Source organism: Parasteatoda tepidariorum, chromosome 8 (assembly GCF_043381705.1).
Source record: "Parasteatoda tepidariorum isolate YZ-2023 chromosome 8, CAS_Ptep_4.0, whole genome shotgun sequence".
Lineage (NCBI taxonomy): Eukaryota > Metazoa > Arthropoda > Arachnida > Araneae > Theridiidae > Parasteatoda > Parasteatoda tepidariorum.
Window position 1 is genome coordinate 36,432,467 of NC_092211.1, and position 18,713 is coordinate 36,451,179.

General features: G+C 26.5%; 1 protein-coding gene across 1 annotated transcript; it reads right to left on the minus strand.

Moving 5' to 3' along the window:
- Window positions 1-772: 772 nt before the first annotated feature.
- LOC107436874 (ankyrin repeat and SAM domain-containing protein 3) lies at window positions 773-18,698 on the minus strand. Its single transcript, XM_016048697.3, has 9 exons — window positions 18,558-18,698; window positions 14,565-14,769; window positions 13,681-13,802; window positions 11,590-11,671; window positions 8,904-9,021; window positions 7,859-8,021; window positions 6,896-7,034; window positions 4,324-4,466; window positions 773-3,156 (listed from the first exon to the last, which is right to left on the minus strand). The coding sequence occupies exons 1-9, from the start codon at window positions 18,665-18,667 to the stop codon at window positions 2,988-2,990; spliced, it is 1,251 nt and encodes a 416-aa protein (XP_015904183.1). The 5' UTR covers window positions 18,668-18,698; the 3' UTR covers window positions 773-2,987.
- Between the last annotated feature and the right edge of the window lie 15 nt (window positions 18,699-18,713).

Consider the following 18,713-nt stretch of genomic DNA (forward strand, 5'->3'; position numbering starts at 1 on the left):
TGACCCATTTATTATTTAAAGCTACGTCACATTTAAATATTTTACTTTCTTTGGCTATGAACCTTGGACATAGATTTAGACTTGATTTTCTCTTTATTTTTTAATATAAGGAAAGTTTTATGCAAATTAAAAAGGTTGAGTATTTTTCAACATTGCAATAAAAATGTTTTCTTATACAGTCCAATTTCTTTAAAATGATCCTTGATCTAACTAGATTTTTCCTGAATGATTGGTTTAATGTTAAGCCTATATAAAACTCTGTTATCAAGAGTAAAATTCAAGTTTAACGAGAAATTTTCCTTAACCTCTGGAATGGAGGAAAAGTAGTCAATTGTTGTTAAATTACATTCCTTTTAATTGTAAATGGATGAATAAGGTGAAACAATGGGAAATCTCTCATATACCTTGTCATGAATTGCTATGCAAACCATTGATTATATTCTATACTTACTGTTTCACATGTGTCTGGAGCATGTTCCTGATCATATGTTAGTAAAATGCAGAAAGTGATAGTAATGCGTAATAAATAATTAACTGTTTATCAGTGTCGGAAGACATGGAGTTTATCGAGAAATTGAAAACTTTTCTGAAATAAGTTGTTCCTGAAATAATTACACAAAAAATGTGTTTGGTTTAATCGGTTTCATAATGTTTGATTTTAATAAAATAATAATTTAGGTATATTCTCCAAATATATTTTCATTCAGTGTTTTCATAATTAAAAAAACAAACATACATTAACTACTGAATTTCTAATGATCTACACATGGAAGTAGTTTAAACACTTTATTTAAAAAAATTGGCACATTTTACTCTACAGTAATAAAATTTGTCATTTTTAAATAGCTGTCACTGAATAAACAGTAAAATGCACAAATAAAATTTTAAATTACAATGCACATATATTTGATGAGGATAGAAAAATACTAGGGATGTAATGAATAGGTATTTGGCCGAATAGCCAAATATTCGGCAACCGAATAGCAAATTTTAAAAAAGAATTTACGAATATCTTATAGGAATAAATAAATTTAGTTATTATTGAAAATTTTGCTATATTATTGGTATTGGATAAAGGAAAAAAATATAGTTATCAATTAGAAATATTTAAGATAAAAAACTGACAAACTATAAAATAAATAAATAACAGAAATTGTTCAGTTGAAAAAAAAAACTCTTACAACAAGATTTTCATGCATGAAATATTTTCCAGAAAAAAGGAACCGTAAAACTTTTAAATATAGTCTATCGGAAACGCTTTTAAAAAAATGGCACGCTGTCATAAAAACGCCTATAAAATCAAATGATTGTATACATAAGCTACTAGAAATCCTCTTAATTGCCACGTCATAAATAAAAATGTTGATAAAACAAGTTTTTCGTAAAAAAAAAATTAAATAGATATCAAAACAAAAAATGTAATGCAAAAAATCTAAATTCAACTTCTTTACATTGCTGTATTTTTAGAAAAAAGTGATAAAAAATAATGTTCATTCGAAACACTCTTTAAAAAATGCTGATTAAAAGAAAAGTTAATTAAAAAAAGGCAAAATAGAAACAGAAAATTTTTTTTTTTGTTCGTAAAATAACGTTGGATATCAGTTTTCAATGTTACCGGTTATCTGTCTCTGTCTAACCGTACAGGAAAAAAGGACAATAAAAGGGTCAATGCTTAGTTAAAAATTCCGCACGATAAGAAAAAATTGTTCTAAATTCTTAAAACAAAAAGGTGTTGAAAAAGCAACAAAATTGATTGCCAGAAAAAAAAAATCAGCAGTACAAAGTTATAATTCAGTATAAAGTAATCTAGTTTTAATTCTTCAAATTTCGCTTTTCTATTTGTCTTCCAGAGTAAAAATTTTAAGACGTGTGCAAGTAATAGAACTTAACAAATATGAGTAAAAACTATTTTCAAAGATAGTAAAAATCGTGATTTTAGATTATTCTTTATCAAATTTATTCAAATTCCAAAAAAAAACAAAAAAAAACACACACTTTGTTAAAAAACATTTTTCTAAAAAATACTTTGCTGTACATTTCCTCCGAATATTTGGACAACTGAATATTCGACATAAGAGCCGAATAGTGGTGTAATATTCGTTACATCCCTAGAAGATACCACTTTTAAATAAGTAATCACATTTTTTATCAATAAAATATCTTTTCCATCAGAAAATAATCGTGGTTAATTTGTAGTGTACTTTACATTTAAATGCGTCCTCAGATTTCAAATTTTCTAAGAACATATTCTATATATATTTTTACAAAACAAATAATAAAAAATAGACTAGCTAAAATAATAACATTTGTAAATTTTAATGCACTTTATAAAATCTTAGCTGTTTCTTAACAAATAACACTCATTTGTAAAAATGACATCTTGTACACATTTTATTATTAAAAATATTTGCTTCTCCACAATATGAAAGAAGCATAAATGCCAGTATAAATGTTCATGTATTAAAAAAACAATATTAAATATACATACACTTAACATTTTTTAAATTACTTTTCAAATAATCTTTGGTATGGGACAAGTTATCACAAAAAATATATTCATATTGCACAATAATGTGAGACAGGCAAATTCTTATTTTATAATCAGATTATTTTAATAAAGTACGAGTCAATGAAACTTAGATGCCTTTAAAAATATTTAGACTATATTTAAAAAATACTATTATAATACCCAAAAATAAAATAAAACATGGATATTTTATAAGTTTAAAATTGTCAATACTAAACCGTTTCATAAGATACATAGGTTTAAAGGTACATGATTAAAATATTCATCAAGTAAAAAATACAGTTAAATTTCCAATGATATAAAATATTTGTCAATAGTCAGATTCCTGCGTAAAACTGATATCACTTCTCTTCAACAAAAGCACATTATCAGAAGTATTAAAGAGCAATAGATTGATTTTTCTTACCTAACACATCATGTCAATAGCTAAGAGATTTGTTTTAATTCCATCTGAAATTCGTTAATGGCTAAAATCTGTTTGTTGCAATGAAAGTAAAATCTGATGATGAATATCTTCAATCAATTTTTCATTTCCATCCAATAAAGGAAAAAGAATATCCCTTTTAAAACTGTCTTTATTGATATCATGAGCACAAAAAATAATTTTCTTCAAATTAGAATGTCCTTGTCTGAAAAAATAAAGTAATTTTCATTAGAATAATTGATTATTTCATTTATATTTTTTCAACAATGTTAAGTTAGATTTTTAACTAAGTTAAATAAACCCTCATTAGGGTCAGTACATTTTTAACAGTTATTTCAAATAATTTGCTTTGTGCAAACTGACAAGTAGAGCAAATTATTTAAGTTAAATAGGGACTTATTTGCATCAGCGTGTGAGTTTCTCACATGGGTATAATTTAAATTCCAACTAGAAACGTAAGAAATCATAACACAATTAAATTTTTTTTACAATAATTTAATGTTATTTTGGAAAAGTTAAGGCTTAAATATTTTGTCAAACTAATTTAATATTTTCTAAATGAAACAGGCCAAAACTGAGCATTCATATTTTGGACAATTTGCAGACTGTAGCTGGTTGTAAAGTGATTTGTAACAAAAATAACGAATAAAATAAAGAGTATAACATTTATACTTAATTAAAAAATTAGCATAGTCATAAAAAAAAGTATATTATTTTACAACGTAATTCTACAGGCAAATTTTTTACTGTCTATTTTTAATGTCATGTAAATAAAATATGATGTAGCGTAAAAACTTTTTTTCAGTGACAATTTATTTTACATTATTAAAATATAATTTAATAATGTAAAATTTATTTTACATTTTTAAATTATGTTATAGTTTAAAAGATAGCTATCTTTAATGAATTATTTCAATTAATTTCAAATACACAAGAAAATATTGGAACATAAATTGATTAAATTCCTAATACAATTTTGAAAAACATATGAAAAATAATATTTCAGGCTGGAACAAGAATTTAAAATCTATAAGAATAAAACTTTTTTCAGGTTTAAGATCATGAATTCTATCATACATCTTAGGAAATTTAAATAGTTGCTTTTTACTTCAACTATTTTTAACACAATCAATTTCCACATCATATATGAAAATTGTCATCAAACTTATGTCATATTTGAATTTTTATTACCTGTTCACAGTTAGATTAAGCGTAACATATTTTTGAATGTAATTTTTTTCCAAATAATCAACCAGAAATTTATTTAAAGAAATTTTTTTAAAAAGACTTTCAAGTTAAAGCTAGATTCTTTTACTTAATAGTATTTAATAAAAGTACTGATAAGAAAAATATATAAAATAATGCAAATTACCTTAATTTTTCTCCTAGTACTAATGTATAACGCACAGTGCGCTGAACATTATCAGTAAAATTCTTCAAGGTTAAAATACCATCACTTAAATTTCTTTCAGCAATTTTCTTTAATTCAATTTCCTGGGAAAGCTCTGCTTCAACCTAAAAGAAAAAAAAAACAGAGTGATCAATATTACTTAATTATAGAATAACCAAATAAAGTATTTACTAAATCACAACTATGAATAATGAAATAATACAACAGAACAATTTTAAATTATCATGATTATCAAAACTTTAATTTGTAAAGTAAGTCTAAAAAGAAATCCATTTTCAGGAAAAATTTTTATGCCATATGAAGAAAAACTTTTCAACCTTAAAAAATCAATTCTATGTAAGGACATCTTAGAAAAGGCTAATATTTTGGATCTTTTATGGTAGTACATCTGTTAAAAAGTAACCTGCTGCTTAGAAAAATGGTTATAGTTAGATTTGCAGACAAAAGCCAATAAAAAATGCTAGTTGAATGTTGTGATTCAATTTTGTAACCTAACACTTGCTATTTAAAGTTAAAAAAAAAACATAAATTAGACTTTTAATAAATAAATAATGTATTCTCCAAACTGACCTTTCATAAACAAAGCTTTTTACTTAGCATCAGAATTCCCACACTTTCATTAAAGCAAAAATTTAGACTTTTTTGAAAAAATTAAAGAATTTAAATAATATAGTAATTGTTTATCATCAAATATAGATAGACTCACAGTGACAGGCCAAATATTAACCTTTCTAGAAAGAAAGAAAAGAAAAAAAAAACAATTTTATTATATTGCAAGTACTGATATAATTGTATTTATTACAGAATTATTTACTTTTCCGTGCATTTGGGAATTTTAAAAAATGTTACAGCTTTTAAACTTGTAACACTTATTTTAGGCATTATATGCAATTGCACAAAATTTTGTAAATCTGGCTTAAATATTTATAGAGGTATGGACATTTAAAAAAAACTTTCCTCATTAAAATTTCCACTTTTGGAGCAATTTAAAATTAATTATAAAATTATTGCTTTAAAATTTGAAAAAAATTCGATGAAAACAGTGAAAGATATAAGTAATTAAAGTAGTTCTTTCATACTGAGCATGAGCAGAAAAAAATTGAAATTTTTTTTTTCTTCATATTTTGCAGTGAATTATATTTAGCAACTAATGAAAAATGTCCTAGGTTCATGTTTTAAAAATTTAAAAAGTTTCCTGCAAGTTTCAAAGTTTTTGTACTTTTTAAAAGAAAACTCAAAATTATAAGGGGTTTTCTACAAATATTATTTTATATAAGATAAAAGTAAATAACAAAGAATAATACCTTACAATAAATGTTCATACACCAAAAAGGAGATTGTATAAAGAAAGAAAACAACTGAAAAAAAAAGATACTTTTATGGGAGATGATCCGTAACAATCTGGTGTCATTATTAGTAAATCTTGTTTAAAAGTACAACTTAAAATTTGTGGAAAACTCCTTATCATTTTGAGTTTTTTTAAAAACTGTGAAACTTTTTAAATTTTAAAGTTATTTTAATCGGACTTTAATTTATTAGTTGCCAAATACGATTAGTCACAAAATTAAGAAAAAAAAGTTTTAATTTTTTTCGGCATGCTCAGCATGAAAAAATACCATAATTACTCATATCATGAGCAGTTTGAAACAAATTTTCTAAAATTTTAAGGCAATAATTTTGTAATTAATCTTAAATTGCACCAAAAATTTAATTTTATAGAATATTTTTAAAGTTATAGCAAAAAAAAAGACAAAAAAATTAGTTTTTTTAGTAAAATGTCAATATCTTTATAAAAATTTAAGTCAGGTTACAAAATTTTGTACAATTCTTGCAAAATTGTTTGGCACAGGGAGTTCAAAAACATTATTTTTGTAATTCGTTGTCAGTCCTGAAAACCTCTGAAAGCATCAATGATTAGTATAAAAAATTGCATTACCTAAATATTTCCAAATTTATAAAATGATTCTCTAAGCATTTTTTGAGAAAGATCATAAATGTGTTAGTATAGAAGTGTTTTCATTATTTTGTCCAACTCCTGTATTATAAAGCATGAAAATAAGCAATCACTGAATCCAAGGACTAAACAGATATGAGTATTGGATTCTGAGACATTATTAATAGCTGCAATATTATGTTATCATAAAGTACCTCTTAAGTCTGACCTCTAGTATAATATGCCATGTTTTTAGCCCAATCTGCAAAATTGGAAGGAAGTATGAAAGTCTTAATAGTGGATTCCTATGTTAATATTTTTAAAAATTTCTCTGACCTTAATCTTTCTTACTCAGTGTAATTAAAATATAGCACATAACTGAAAAACAAATTGGAAAGTGACAGTTTTTTTCTTTCAAAGGTTTTCAAGAGATTTTCTAACTTTAAATTTTGTTGGCTAGTATGACTAAAAATATTCTCACAATGGTGAAAAAACACTTAATTTGTTCTATATTTATATTTTTAAATATTTTTACGCATTTATGCCAACAGGAAACCTTATCAAACAAAACAGAAATGTCTCACGTCACGGAATCGTTACCTTTCCTATTTGTTGCAGTAAATGCTTATTTTCTAAAGACAGTCTGCTGATTAAATCTTTTTCTTCACAACTCCATTTTGCACATTCACTGTGATGTTTCGAGATGGCCAGGCACATTTTTTTTCTTGGTCCCAGAAGACTACAGAAAAGAATTGATGAATACTTTAAAATAAAAGATGTATGTAACATATAGTAATTACTGTAATTAAGCTTCTTCTTACTGCTTAAATATCTATATTGTAAAAAAATTGATAAAGTGCTTATTTGGAAAACCAAAATAATACACATTGAATCTTTGATTTAAAATAATTATAAGTCAACATTTATTTGAAAATTTCTGTTGGTCGATTGTATTTTTAAAATAATTTATGAAAAACAATCTAACGCATAGAGTTAATTTTTTTTAATCAAAATGTTTGTTATAAAATATCAACTAAAAAGTAGTTTAGATATAGGAGGACTTTAAGAAACATTTTGAAAATAAGAATTGAGATTTAGAAATTGAGAATTTTTTTGTAAAAATTTTTTATATAATAAATTAAAATAATTATGTAAATTTTGAAGAATTTTCAAATCAAAACATTTAATAACAATAAAATGTCAACAACAAAATATCAATTAGGTAGTTTAAATGTAAAAATTATTGTTCCATTAAAAATAGTGTTAATGTACGTTTTCTGCATGTTAGTTGAAAGGAAATAAAAAGAACATGTATAAAATTTTGAGTAATTTTAAAAATAAATAATGAACTGTCATATTTTGAAAATTCTCCAGTTAATTTACTATATTGGTTTAAAAAATAATATCTTTACATGTATGGAATTTTTTAATTGGTTTTATAAAACTTATAACTTAAAATTCTAAAAACAATAATGTTCCACAGTTTGTACAAGAAATTATGCGAATGCGTACCTTTTAGAACATTAAGGGAGTGTAACAACTAAAGATGGTATTGGTACTCACTTGATTCCTAATTCCTTGAAATCTTCATCACTCAACATCCAAAAGGTATTTAAATCTATGCCCTGACTCTCAAAAATAGGATAATACTTTGACAACTGAAGCTCTTTTAACAAAGTTAAAAGATCAGATTGAGAAGAATGGACTTTTGGCGCTATGTTAGAATCTAAAAATATCACAAGTTAATATTAATATTTTTATTTATTTCAATAAAACTTATTTTTTGACTTTCATATCAACTTGGAATTAATGGTAAAAACTAAATTATACTCAAGTCAAAAATTACAAACAAGAGAGCTGAAGTTCTCTTTTCTACTGAGCAATTCGTAAAGACTGCATATAAGATTACACACAAAGTAAATAAATCTTAAAAGTTTGTTTCCCTGCAGAATGCAGTGAAAAAAAAGAATTTCAAATTAGAAAAAAGGAAATTTTTAAGCTCCAAATTTAGTATTTTCTAATAATGATTTAGAAGAAAAAAAAAATTATATTGTATTATCTTATAGTTTATCTATTTTTTAAAAATTTATTCCCTGATAATTTAATACTATGTAAATCTATGAATTTAAATGATGTATCAGCTGTAAAATTATAAACAACAATTAAATTTTCGTTGAGCTAAAAATGAACACAAAAGATATACAGTAGGGAACCGATTATCCGGAACGATCGGGACCATCGCCATTCCGGATAACTGATTTTTCCGGTTTTCTGAATCGTTACAAAAAGCCGTTTTTTTTATTGTTAAACCCAACTAAAAAAAACAAAAATTTGGAAATAATCTTAAAAAGAAGAAAAAACAATGAAATAATACACTAATGATTATTTCCAAAATGATGGTAAGGTAAACATCTTTCAAAAAAGAAAGAAAAATCCTAAAATCTTATGAGGAAAATTTTTTATTTATTTTTAAAATGGCGGGAAAATTTATCGAATTTCGTTCCGGTTTTCCGGATAACGGGTTCTGTACTGTATTAGCATTGAGATTGACAGAACATTTTATTAGCATTTTAAATAAAAAGAAATATTGAAGCCTAATTCTACTTACAGATTCTTTTGGGCTGAGAATAAGTATCTATCAGATTTTTTACATTGTGATGACCATATTTAACAGCTAAACTTCTTGCTGTATCACCAGATTTAGATTCAAACAAAGGATCTAAGCCCTGCAATATACATTTCATTAGAAATTTTTATTTATAAAAAAGAATGTTCATTAAAATTAGGTAACAAAAAAGCATATGACATAATTAATTTATCTTCACTAAAAAAAAAGTCAAGTACTTACAAAATAGTAAACCAAGCAAACTCAATACTTTTAGACAAACAATTATGTTTATTTTTTTCATCAAATAACAGAAATATGACTTTACAAAACCAATTTTGTACTGAAAGTTAATTTCATCATTAACGAACGTCATATTTTAAATACATGTAACTCAGCTTTAAAATAATGTAATAGATCGTGTTACATCATTATAACCTAGTTTTTAATCTCAAATTTATTAAAGTTGCTAAAAATTGAAGAAAGTGTATGCAAACTAAAAGTAATAAAGTAATTTTACCAAAAATTTTAACTGCTAGATTTTTTAAAGTGGAGTTATATGAATTTAAAGTTTGTTCCAAACTAAACTATAACAACTGAAACTGTTCTTCCAATACTTATGTATTAACTCGAGTCAAAATTCTTGGAATGAATTACAGTACACTCTCGATTATCCGTGCTCGGATTATCCGGTTTGTGGATTATCCGTGCTCATTCCAGAGTCACACAAAAAATATAAAGAGAAACATTTTGAAGATTAAAAAAAATTTTATTCACGAAGTTGTAACATTACCAAATGTTTGGAAGCAATATTCGTTATTGGATTGAAGTATATGGAATATTAGCAGCATGGTCAAGGTAAAATCGTCTACTTTATCACGATCTTGGAGAAAGATCATATCGCTTGATGAACAATCTTCTTCAGATGTTCAAGAAAAATATGATAACAGTATTCTCGAACAAGCAAAAGAAATCTGAGGTTTTGAAATTCTTGACGAAGAAAAGTTTGAAGATTGGTTTCAAAGTGATGCATGTGAGCCTGACTTCCAGTATTTGACAGATGAAGACATCGTTATGTTGTTAAATCAAATAGTGATGATAGTAACTGATGCAGTAAATGAAGGAAATACAATTTCTCATTCTGCTGCTCTGTGGAAACTTTATTAGATGGGAGGATTTGATTACGGTGACATTACTGCGGTTCGTAAAACATGCGTATCGATATATAACGGAGACGCATTACACATTTTTTTAAAAGTAAAATTCCTAGTTTGATGTTATACAGCATGCAAATGTCAGTAATTTTAATATTTTTTGTACTGATATTGATTTTTTCTTTAATTAAAGGAGTTTTCGGATTATCCGTGGTTTTCGATTGTCCGTGCGACCTGTCCCGGTGATTAACCCGGATAATCGGGAGTGCATTTTAAATGAAATGAATGATATCTACACAGAAGTATTAGTAATTTTCATCAAGAAAACTAGTGTATGAATTAATATCTTAACTAAAATTGCCACACACATGATAATTTCGAAAATTAAATATTAAAAAAAAAGGTTTATATGCACATTCTTACAGAAATAAAAATTTATTTCAAATAGTTAAAGTACTATAAAAATAGAAAAGATAAAAAATTAAGAGATTGGTTTAAGAACTGAATTATACTGAACTAAGTATTATGTAAACACTCACTTTTCAAGGACTCTCTTAAATTTATGTGCAATACAAAATCATTATTTCAGACATTTAATATGTCAAATTTTAAATGTATTTTTTTAAATAGGCTTTCTGATAAAATGAAAAATTGCAAAATATTAAAAAATTAAAATGTATAAAAGTTAAATGTAAAAAGAAATACAATAACAATTACGCATAAAGATATTCTATCATAAACCAAATAATCAATGATAACATCTAAAATATGTATGGTAACAATTGTTAGTGAGTCATTAATATTTTTTTGCTTTAGTTATTTTCACTGCATAACTTTTTTTAATATGGCAATAATTACAAAAAAAAAAGTATAATCTTAATTACAGCATTACAGATTATAGACTTAAATTTTTACTTTTTTAACAAACTGATTTAATAATTAATTGATTGACACTTCCAATGATTCGTTGACTCCTAAAAATGTATCACCTGTGTCATGAATTATTATAGACATCATTTATTATCTTAAATACAACTTTATGTTTATCATTGTAAAGGGAAATATTAAATGATGCTCATTGATATCATATACATTGATTTTTTTTTTTACTAAAGCTTTGATATTTATGCCATCATAGATTATTTAATATATTACTCAGCACAAACAGCATTTATAAAAAAACAAAATTAATTTCTACAGCAGCATTTATAAACAGCAAAAACAGATTATTATAAACAGAAATAGAATTTATAAACAGAAATGTATATATAGAGATAGCATCTACTTTAAAAAAAAAAGAAAACTAATTAAAGTAATTTAAAGAAATTTAATAGTCAATTTTTGAAGCTCTCAACACATGAATTTTTATATACATAGAATATTTCAGCATGTAAAGCATTTTAATGTCACTAAANGTGATTTTAATAAGCGGCGGGCACTGTACATAGAATATTTCAGCATGTAAAGCATTTTAATGTCACTAAACATTTAGATTTAGAACTCAAACAACAGATTACAAACATTTTAATACTAACTAATAATAATAAATCTTTAACTATCATCTCATGTCCAGCAGCTGCAGATAACATCAAAGGATTGTATCCATCCTTCTTGTCACTGAAAACAAAAATAAAAATTAATTGGAAAGTAATATTCTACCAAAGGATTAAAATAAATAATGTTATTTCTACCTTTATATACTCAAACGGGCATGTAAATATTTAATCAGAAGTTCTAGAAAATGTCATTTAATTGTCTTTCAATCTTTGGCAAAAATTGCCAAGATGATGGATAAATGGTAACAAAGGACAAGGGATAAAAAATAGACTATATTTTATAAAACCTACCGTATATTACGGTGTATAACGCGCACTTTTAATAAAAAAAATAACATTGGAATGTACGGGTGCGCGGTATACGCCGAGTATACAAAATTATAGATTAAAAAAATTTAAATATAGAAAAATAATTTTATTTTAAGGAAATAACATACCTTTACCTATATACTTTATTAATTTTCGTTATTACATAAATAGTTCATTATATTCATCTTCTGTTATTTCTTCAGGCACGTCATCACAATCTGTTTCGTCTTCATCATCTGTGTTACCCTCATCCATAAATAAACAGTCATCTTCTGATCCGTCCAGATTATTTGAAATGCTGCATTTTTTGAATGATTTTCTAACACTCTCAGGCTTAATTTCATCCCATGCTTTTAATATCCATTCGCACACTGTTTCCAAACTTGCATGACGCATATGTCCTCCTTTCGTAAAGGTTTTCTCGCCCTCCAACATCCAAGTGTTCCACTGTTTTCTAAAATTGGCTTTAAATGGTTTGTTTAAGCAGACGTCCAATGGCTGAACTAATGGTGTCAATCCGCCCGGAATAACTGCCATATGGGTGTTGCATTCTTTCAGAATTTTTTTTGTATTATCTGTAAGGTGGGACCTAAGCATGTCCCACACTAAAAGTCTTTCTGGTTTTCTATTGATACTAGACGAGATATTGCACATGTACAATCCAAATTTTCGTGCGCGTTATACGAAGAGTATATCTTAAAATTTAAAAAGTTAATAGAAATTACGGGTGAGCATTATGAGCCAGAATATACGGTAAATGATATTGAAATTAATTACTTAAATAAGAATATATAAAGCAGAGTTAGATTATTCTTTTAAATTTCCTAAGGAAGGTTTATTTTTGTTCAAAAAGCTTACCTCAATAATTGTGGATAAGAAAAAAAAATTTAATATAAAAATTGAAATTGTAATGCAAATGCAAAGAAAAGCATGCACTTGTGTTACATATTAAAGTTCAAATTAATATCATTAAATATCACTTTATCAATGAAAATGAATAAAATACACTCATGAATATAATAACTATTAAACCACTCACCATATTTCAACCCAATTATTATCAACAGTTGTCTGTATTACTTCATGCATAATATTTGCTGATAATACTTAATAACAGTTCTTTTTAATAACAATACCTGCATTTGCTCTATCAATATATATTCCTGCTTAAAACTTCCTTGATTATGATACTTAATAATTCTGATTTATATTTTAAAATAAGAGTTGATGGAGATATTGCAGCAATGTCATTTATAATTGGCAGAATAATAGGTACAGTCATATGTTATCATTGATATACATTAAAAAAGATGTAATTGTACATTAATTTTTCAAAAAGGCCTTTAGATTATAGAGTAACCTGCCCAAGTAACATACATTAATACACTTAATGTTATAGTATAAAATAAAAAAAAAGGATACATAATGACTTAAACAGACTAAAAGTACATTTCAACTTTTATTATAGATTCTCCGCTTAAGTTAGATTTTACAAATGCACAATAAGCATCAATTTAAGTAAAAATAGTAAGTTAATCAAAATAATAAAGGATAATTTATTTCTTATCAATAATTTTGATCAACTTCATTTTATGCTAATAATTTTGTAATCCAAAATTTAATTAATCTGTACCAGCATTTAACAAAATATCAAAAAAAAGAGAACATTCTAATGCTTTTAACAAAATAATTGAATTTTGAACATTTTGAAATAGATTTTTTTTCTTTTTAAAAAAAGAAAAATAACTAATCGTAACATACACCACATCTATCAAGGCTCCTTTTTCTATTAGTAACTGCAAAACACTTCTATGTCCATAAGCAGAAGCATAAAAAGCAGCAGACCATGCTTTAGAATCGAACAAATTTATATTAGCTCCAAACTGAAATTAAAACAAAATATTAAATGATAAAATGAACCATTAAAATATCTTTGTAATTTGATCAGTTTACAGTTTAAGTAAAACACTTGAGAGCTTACAGTAAAAACAACATAAGTAAAATTTTACAAATATCATTTCTTAGAATGTATTTTTTAACTCATGGAGTTTAAATAAAAAGAAATAAAGAAAAAGATTATTCAAACACTAGATTGCATTTCTTAATTAACACAGTTTAAATAAAAAGGAGATGAAGAAAATAATTTTTCCAATTTAAATTTAAAACATAAAATTTAAGCAATATATATTCAGAAATAAAGCAGATTTGAAATTAATTTAAAACACAACATTATTAAAGATCTATATTTTATAACATGAATGTAATTCATTCTTTATATTTACTAAAAAAATATATGCTTATTTTGGTAACATAATTAATAACAACATTGTACAAATGTCCAATTATTTTTTTTCCCCCTTCAATTTTGTGCTATATATGAATAAAGCAAAACAGCTTGAAATGACCACAAATGATGCTCCATTAACAGTATAGTTTTGGTTCTATAATAAACAGCCGCTTTTCATGTTGAAATACAGAATAAATAAAAATGGAAAACACAGAGAAGCAGAAGAAAATTACAAACAAGTTAGAACAAAGGGAAAAATGGTTTCTTCCTATTCTGTTGATGAGAAGTTTATTATTATTTTTTTAAAAGTTGTTTAGCTTTATTCATTGTGGGAATGTTTCATGCTTTTAATACCTACATCAAGAAGTAAGCTAACAGCGTCAGTGCTCCCACACTTGGAAGCAAGAATCAAAGCAGTCTGGCCAAAGTGGTTTGGTAAATCGGTTTGAGCTCTTTCTTCAAGAAGAAACGATAGAACTTTTAAATTGGTGGAGCAGGCTGCATACATAAGAGGAGTCCAACCACTTATATTATACCTGTTGATGATGTCTTTACTTTCTACACTGTGAGTTAAAATAAACAATTAGATCTGAATCAAAAGTTTTAAAGAAAAACAAAATTTGATTGAATTTACAAAAATAAGTCACAGTGATAGTATTGTTAGACATGTTTAAGAGAAGCAAAATTCAAAGCAATAAAAAAAGCCACAGTTTTACTTTTTATGGGAGAAAAATTTATTTTGCCCTAATTTATTATTTGAAATTCTTTTCAAGTCTTGCATAAAAAAATAAGCAATGGAACAAATTTACCTAAAATTAAAAATTTTTTGTTCTAACAATATATATGTCATTTTTCTTAATGTGTGACATTTAAGTACCTTGCCTTAATTTATTTTTCTTATGATGATTCTTTCATTTTTTGAAAATATATTAAGCCTTCTAATTACACATTTTAAAATTCATAAATCTATTATATGACAAATATAACTAACAACTCAATTACAATACTTAAAATGTCATATCTTTTCCCTGTCCTTAACCTTATAATCAGGTAGGTATTCAATATCTCGTATAATGAATGCCGTTCATGAAAAATTTGCCACTATAGCGGAATTTTCGAATTTCCAAGGAAAAAAATAGTCTTAAGAAAAGTTTCCCTGATTATGCAAATGCGATTTAAAATTATATTCACATGATTTGAAGCTCCACATCCAGATTCCTATTTACGCAATTTAAGATCGCACATTATATTTTCATGATTTTATATAGAATACCGAGTTTCGTATTAACGTGATTTAAAAGCCACTATTATGATTTGTGTTTGAATGACTTAAAAATTATATATGGGGATTAGCAATCACGTGATTTTAACATGAAACATCAAGATCCATATTCACCCAATTTTGAGATCCAAAATCAAGATTCGTATTCAAGATCAAACATCGAGATTCATATTGCAGAATTAAAAAAAATATTGAGATTCGTTTTTGTGCAAATTTAAAATTAAATGTTAGGATTCACATTCACATGGGGCCAGGAAAGTCTGGCTGGTAGGGAGCTGGGCCCATGCCCGAGAGGCTGTGATTTCTTTACCTGCCAGCCGAAGTTTATCCTGTACAAAATGGTAACTGGTGCACACTAAATCTTTTATGGTTATAAAGTTGTCCAAGTCCCCATAATAAATGTATAATAACCATAACAACAACCTCTGGGGTTACTGGATCGAAGATTGATTGTGCTCTGGTACAGGTCAATATTCCAATCTGTGGATGGATGTTGTGTGAATATGTCCTCCCTGTAAAATGGAATGTGACGCATGTATGTTGTCTCTGGATCATCTTCAGGGATGCTTCCCAGACTATCGCCAATTGCCCATTGTGCAGTTCTAGTGCGACGTAAATAAAAAATACCATATGGTATTGTCATGATTTAAAAGTTCCACATTGCAATTCATATTCACACAATTTAAATAAATAAAACCTCGCATCAATATTTTCATTAAAACTTTGAAAACATTCTGTGGATAGATGCTTTTGGAATGCTAAAATGTCAGGTACTTTTCAATTATTTAAAAAGTGTTTTTGCGCATAATATTTCAGGATTTCTATTTTTAGCTTTTCTGTTTTTTTTCCCCTTCCCCGCTACAAATTTATCCCTGTGGTATCAATCAATACGATATATATATGTCAGGGTGCATAGCTAAATTATTCAACAAAACATAAGCACCTTTTAAGCACTCAAATATTTTTAAGAACTTTAAAAAATATCATAATTAGACATGGTTGGAAAGTTTTTGACAATTGACGCTTTTATCTTGTTTTAATCGTCATGTCAAAAAAATTTTTTTTGAAATTATTTTTGACAATTGAAACAAATCAGGAAATTTTGAATCATGTAAAACAAATGGCATTTTCATATGCTACAGACAGACTATACGCTGAAATAGATTAGGGTTGAATTATTCATGAAAACGTTGAATAGAACAATGTGAACTGTGTCTTCTTGCATAATTCGAAGCAAAAATTAGCATAGTAGAGGAAAAATCTCATTTTGAAAAAGGGAAAATTAAGCACTTTTTAAAAACACCCTATGAAAAAAGTACCTTTAAGAGCTTTTAAAAAATGAAAATAAATACCTTTAAGCACTTTTTAAAAACGCTACTAACTCTGTATATATACGGTGGAGCATCGTTTATACGACGATCACTTATACGACGTTTACATTTATACGACGTTTTAGTGTGGTCCCAAATCATTCCTATTCATTTTAATGTAAAAATATATCGTTTATACGACGCACAGAATCGGTTATACGTCGGTTTTTAGATTTTGTTCACGTTTATTTAATTTTTTATTTTTTCTTGTGTATTTTAAAAAAGGGCGGAATTTGCCAACATGAATGATACAGAAAAGGGTGCCAACAAGAATGCTTGGATGACGACCGTAATTTTTACTAGATGACTGAAAAAACTAGACAATGTTATGAAGAGGCAAAAACGAAAAATTTTGCTATTCATCGACCAATGTCCAGCGCACCCATCGATACTAATTATTTTGGAAAATGTAAAAGCTCTCTTTTTTCCTGCAAATTGCACAAGTGCGCTTCAGCCATTAGATTTGGCCGTGATTAGAAATCTAAAATTGCATCATAGAAAGCAGTAAGTTCAACTCGCTATTCAAAGCATTGTAGAGACTAATAGCAAGAAAATATAATTAAAGGTAACATACATTCAAATTGCTCACTGCAATTTTTCTTCTTTGGTTATTTGTTTGTTTTGCTTTGTCTAATTTAGAAATTTATGTAAATCAACACGTTAAACATTAAAATTAACTGAAAACAGAGTTAGTTTCAGTTTTAGAAGTAAAAATCGATTATACGACGTTATCGTTTATACGACGTTTTTCGGTGGTACCTTCGGCAGCGTATAAACGATGCTCCACTGTATATATATATACATAAACTTCACAGTGGAAGGTCAACTCGAAGGGTATAACTTGTAGCAATCCTGGGACAAACCACTACACATTTTTTTTTTTAAATATCTGCAAACATAAAAACCTTTTAGCATCTTGGCGATTGGTGTAAGTGTGAACAGGTATGGATATAGGAATATTGCCTATCTAGGCAGCAGCATGGGTGAAACTGGAAAAAGAAATCACAGAAGGGCACTATTGAAGGAAATAACTCATAGCTACCCTTGGATAAACCATTACAAGCTTTTTTTCTTAATTTTTGAAAGTACAAAAACTCTTTGACACCTTAGCCACAGTAGACGGCAGGAACAAGTACTGATAGGAAATATACACCGGCTTGTGTTCTAAATATTTGTTATGCTTTTTAAATAGTCAACTGAAAAGAACATTTTGCTAACATTTTGAACAGTTATCTCATCCGCTAAATATTTTTGGATTGCCTAAATTTATTTTAAAAGAGTTTAAAGAACAAATACTGAAAAAATACCAGTGAGGACTGTAGTGACATTTTTCTTTTGCTTCAATTAGCACTAAATTTCAATGTTACATGACTGATATTTAATAACTGGTACTAGAAATTTAAATAATAATAATTTCAAAAAAAACTTCACAAATGTTTTCCCCCTCTCGAATGTCACACATTCTGAAGAATCACTCATATACATATAGAAGTATGGTGTCCTCAGGAGAAATTACCTAAGTATTTTTTGAAATATTCCTCAAAACAATATTATTTAGACATTTAAAAAAAAATAAAAGTAACTATATAAGTAGTCTCAAATAACGCACAATACAAAAGTTAAAAATATTAACTTTAATAAATAAATAAATTAAAGTTTCTTAGATAAAAATAAAGACTCAATAAAAATTAGTCTATACTTTTCAATTATTTCCCGAGCACTTTCTTCACACCCAATGCTAGCGGCAACATGTAAATCAAATAAGAACACATTTTCTCTAGGTAGTAAATTTTCAAATAGTTTATCCATGGGGAAAAATTAAAAAGTCAAATGCACGAATCATTAATTTTATTAT

Coding starts and splice junctions, on each gene's coding strand:
- LOC107436874 (XM_016048697.3), bottom strand. CDS start 18,667: ATGGATAAACTATTTGAAAATTTACTACCTAGAGAAAATGTGTTCTTA. Junction 11,672..13,680: donor GGAGCCTTGATAGATGTGGT/GTATGTTACGAT, acceptor TTTTGTTTTCAG/TGACAAGAAGGATGGATACA. Junction 9,022..11,589: donor TTAAAGATTTATTATTATTA/GTTAGTATTAAA, acceptor TGTATATTGCAG/GGCTTAGATCCTTTGTTTGA.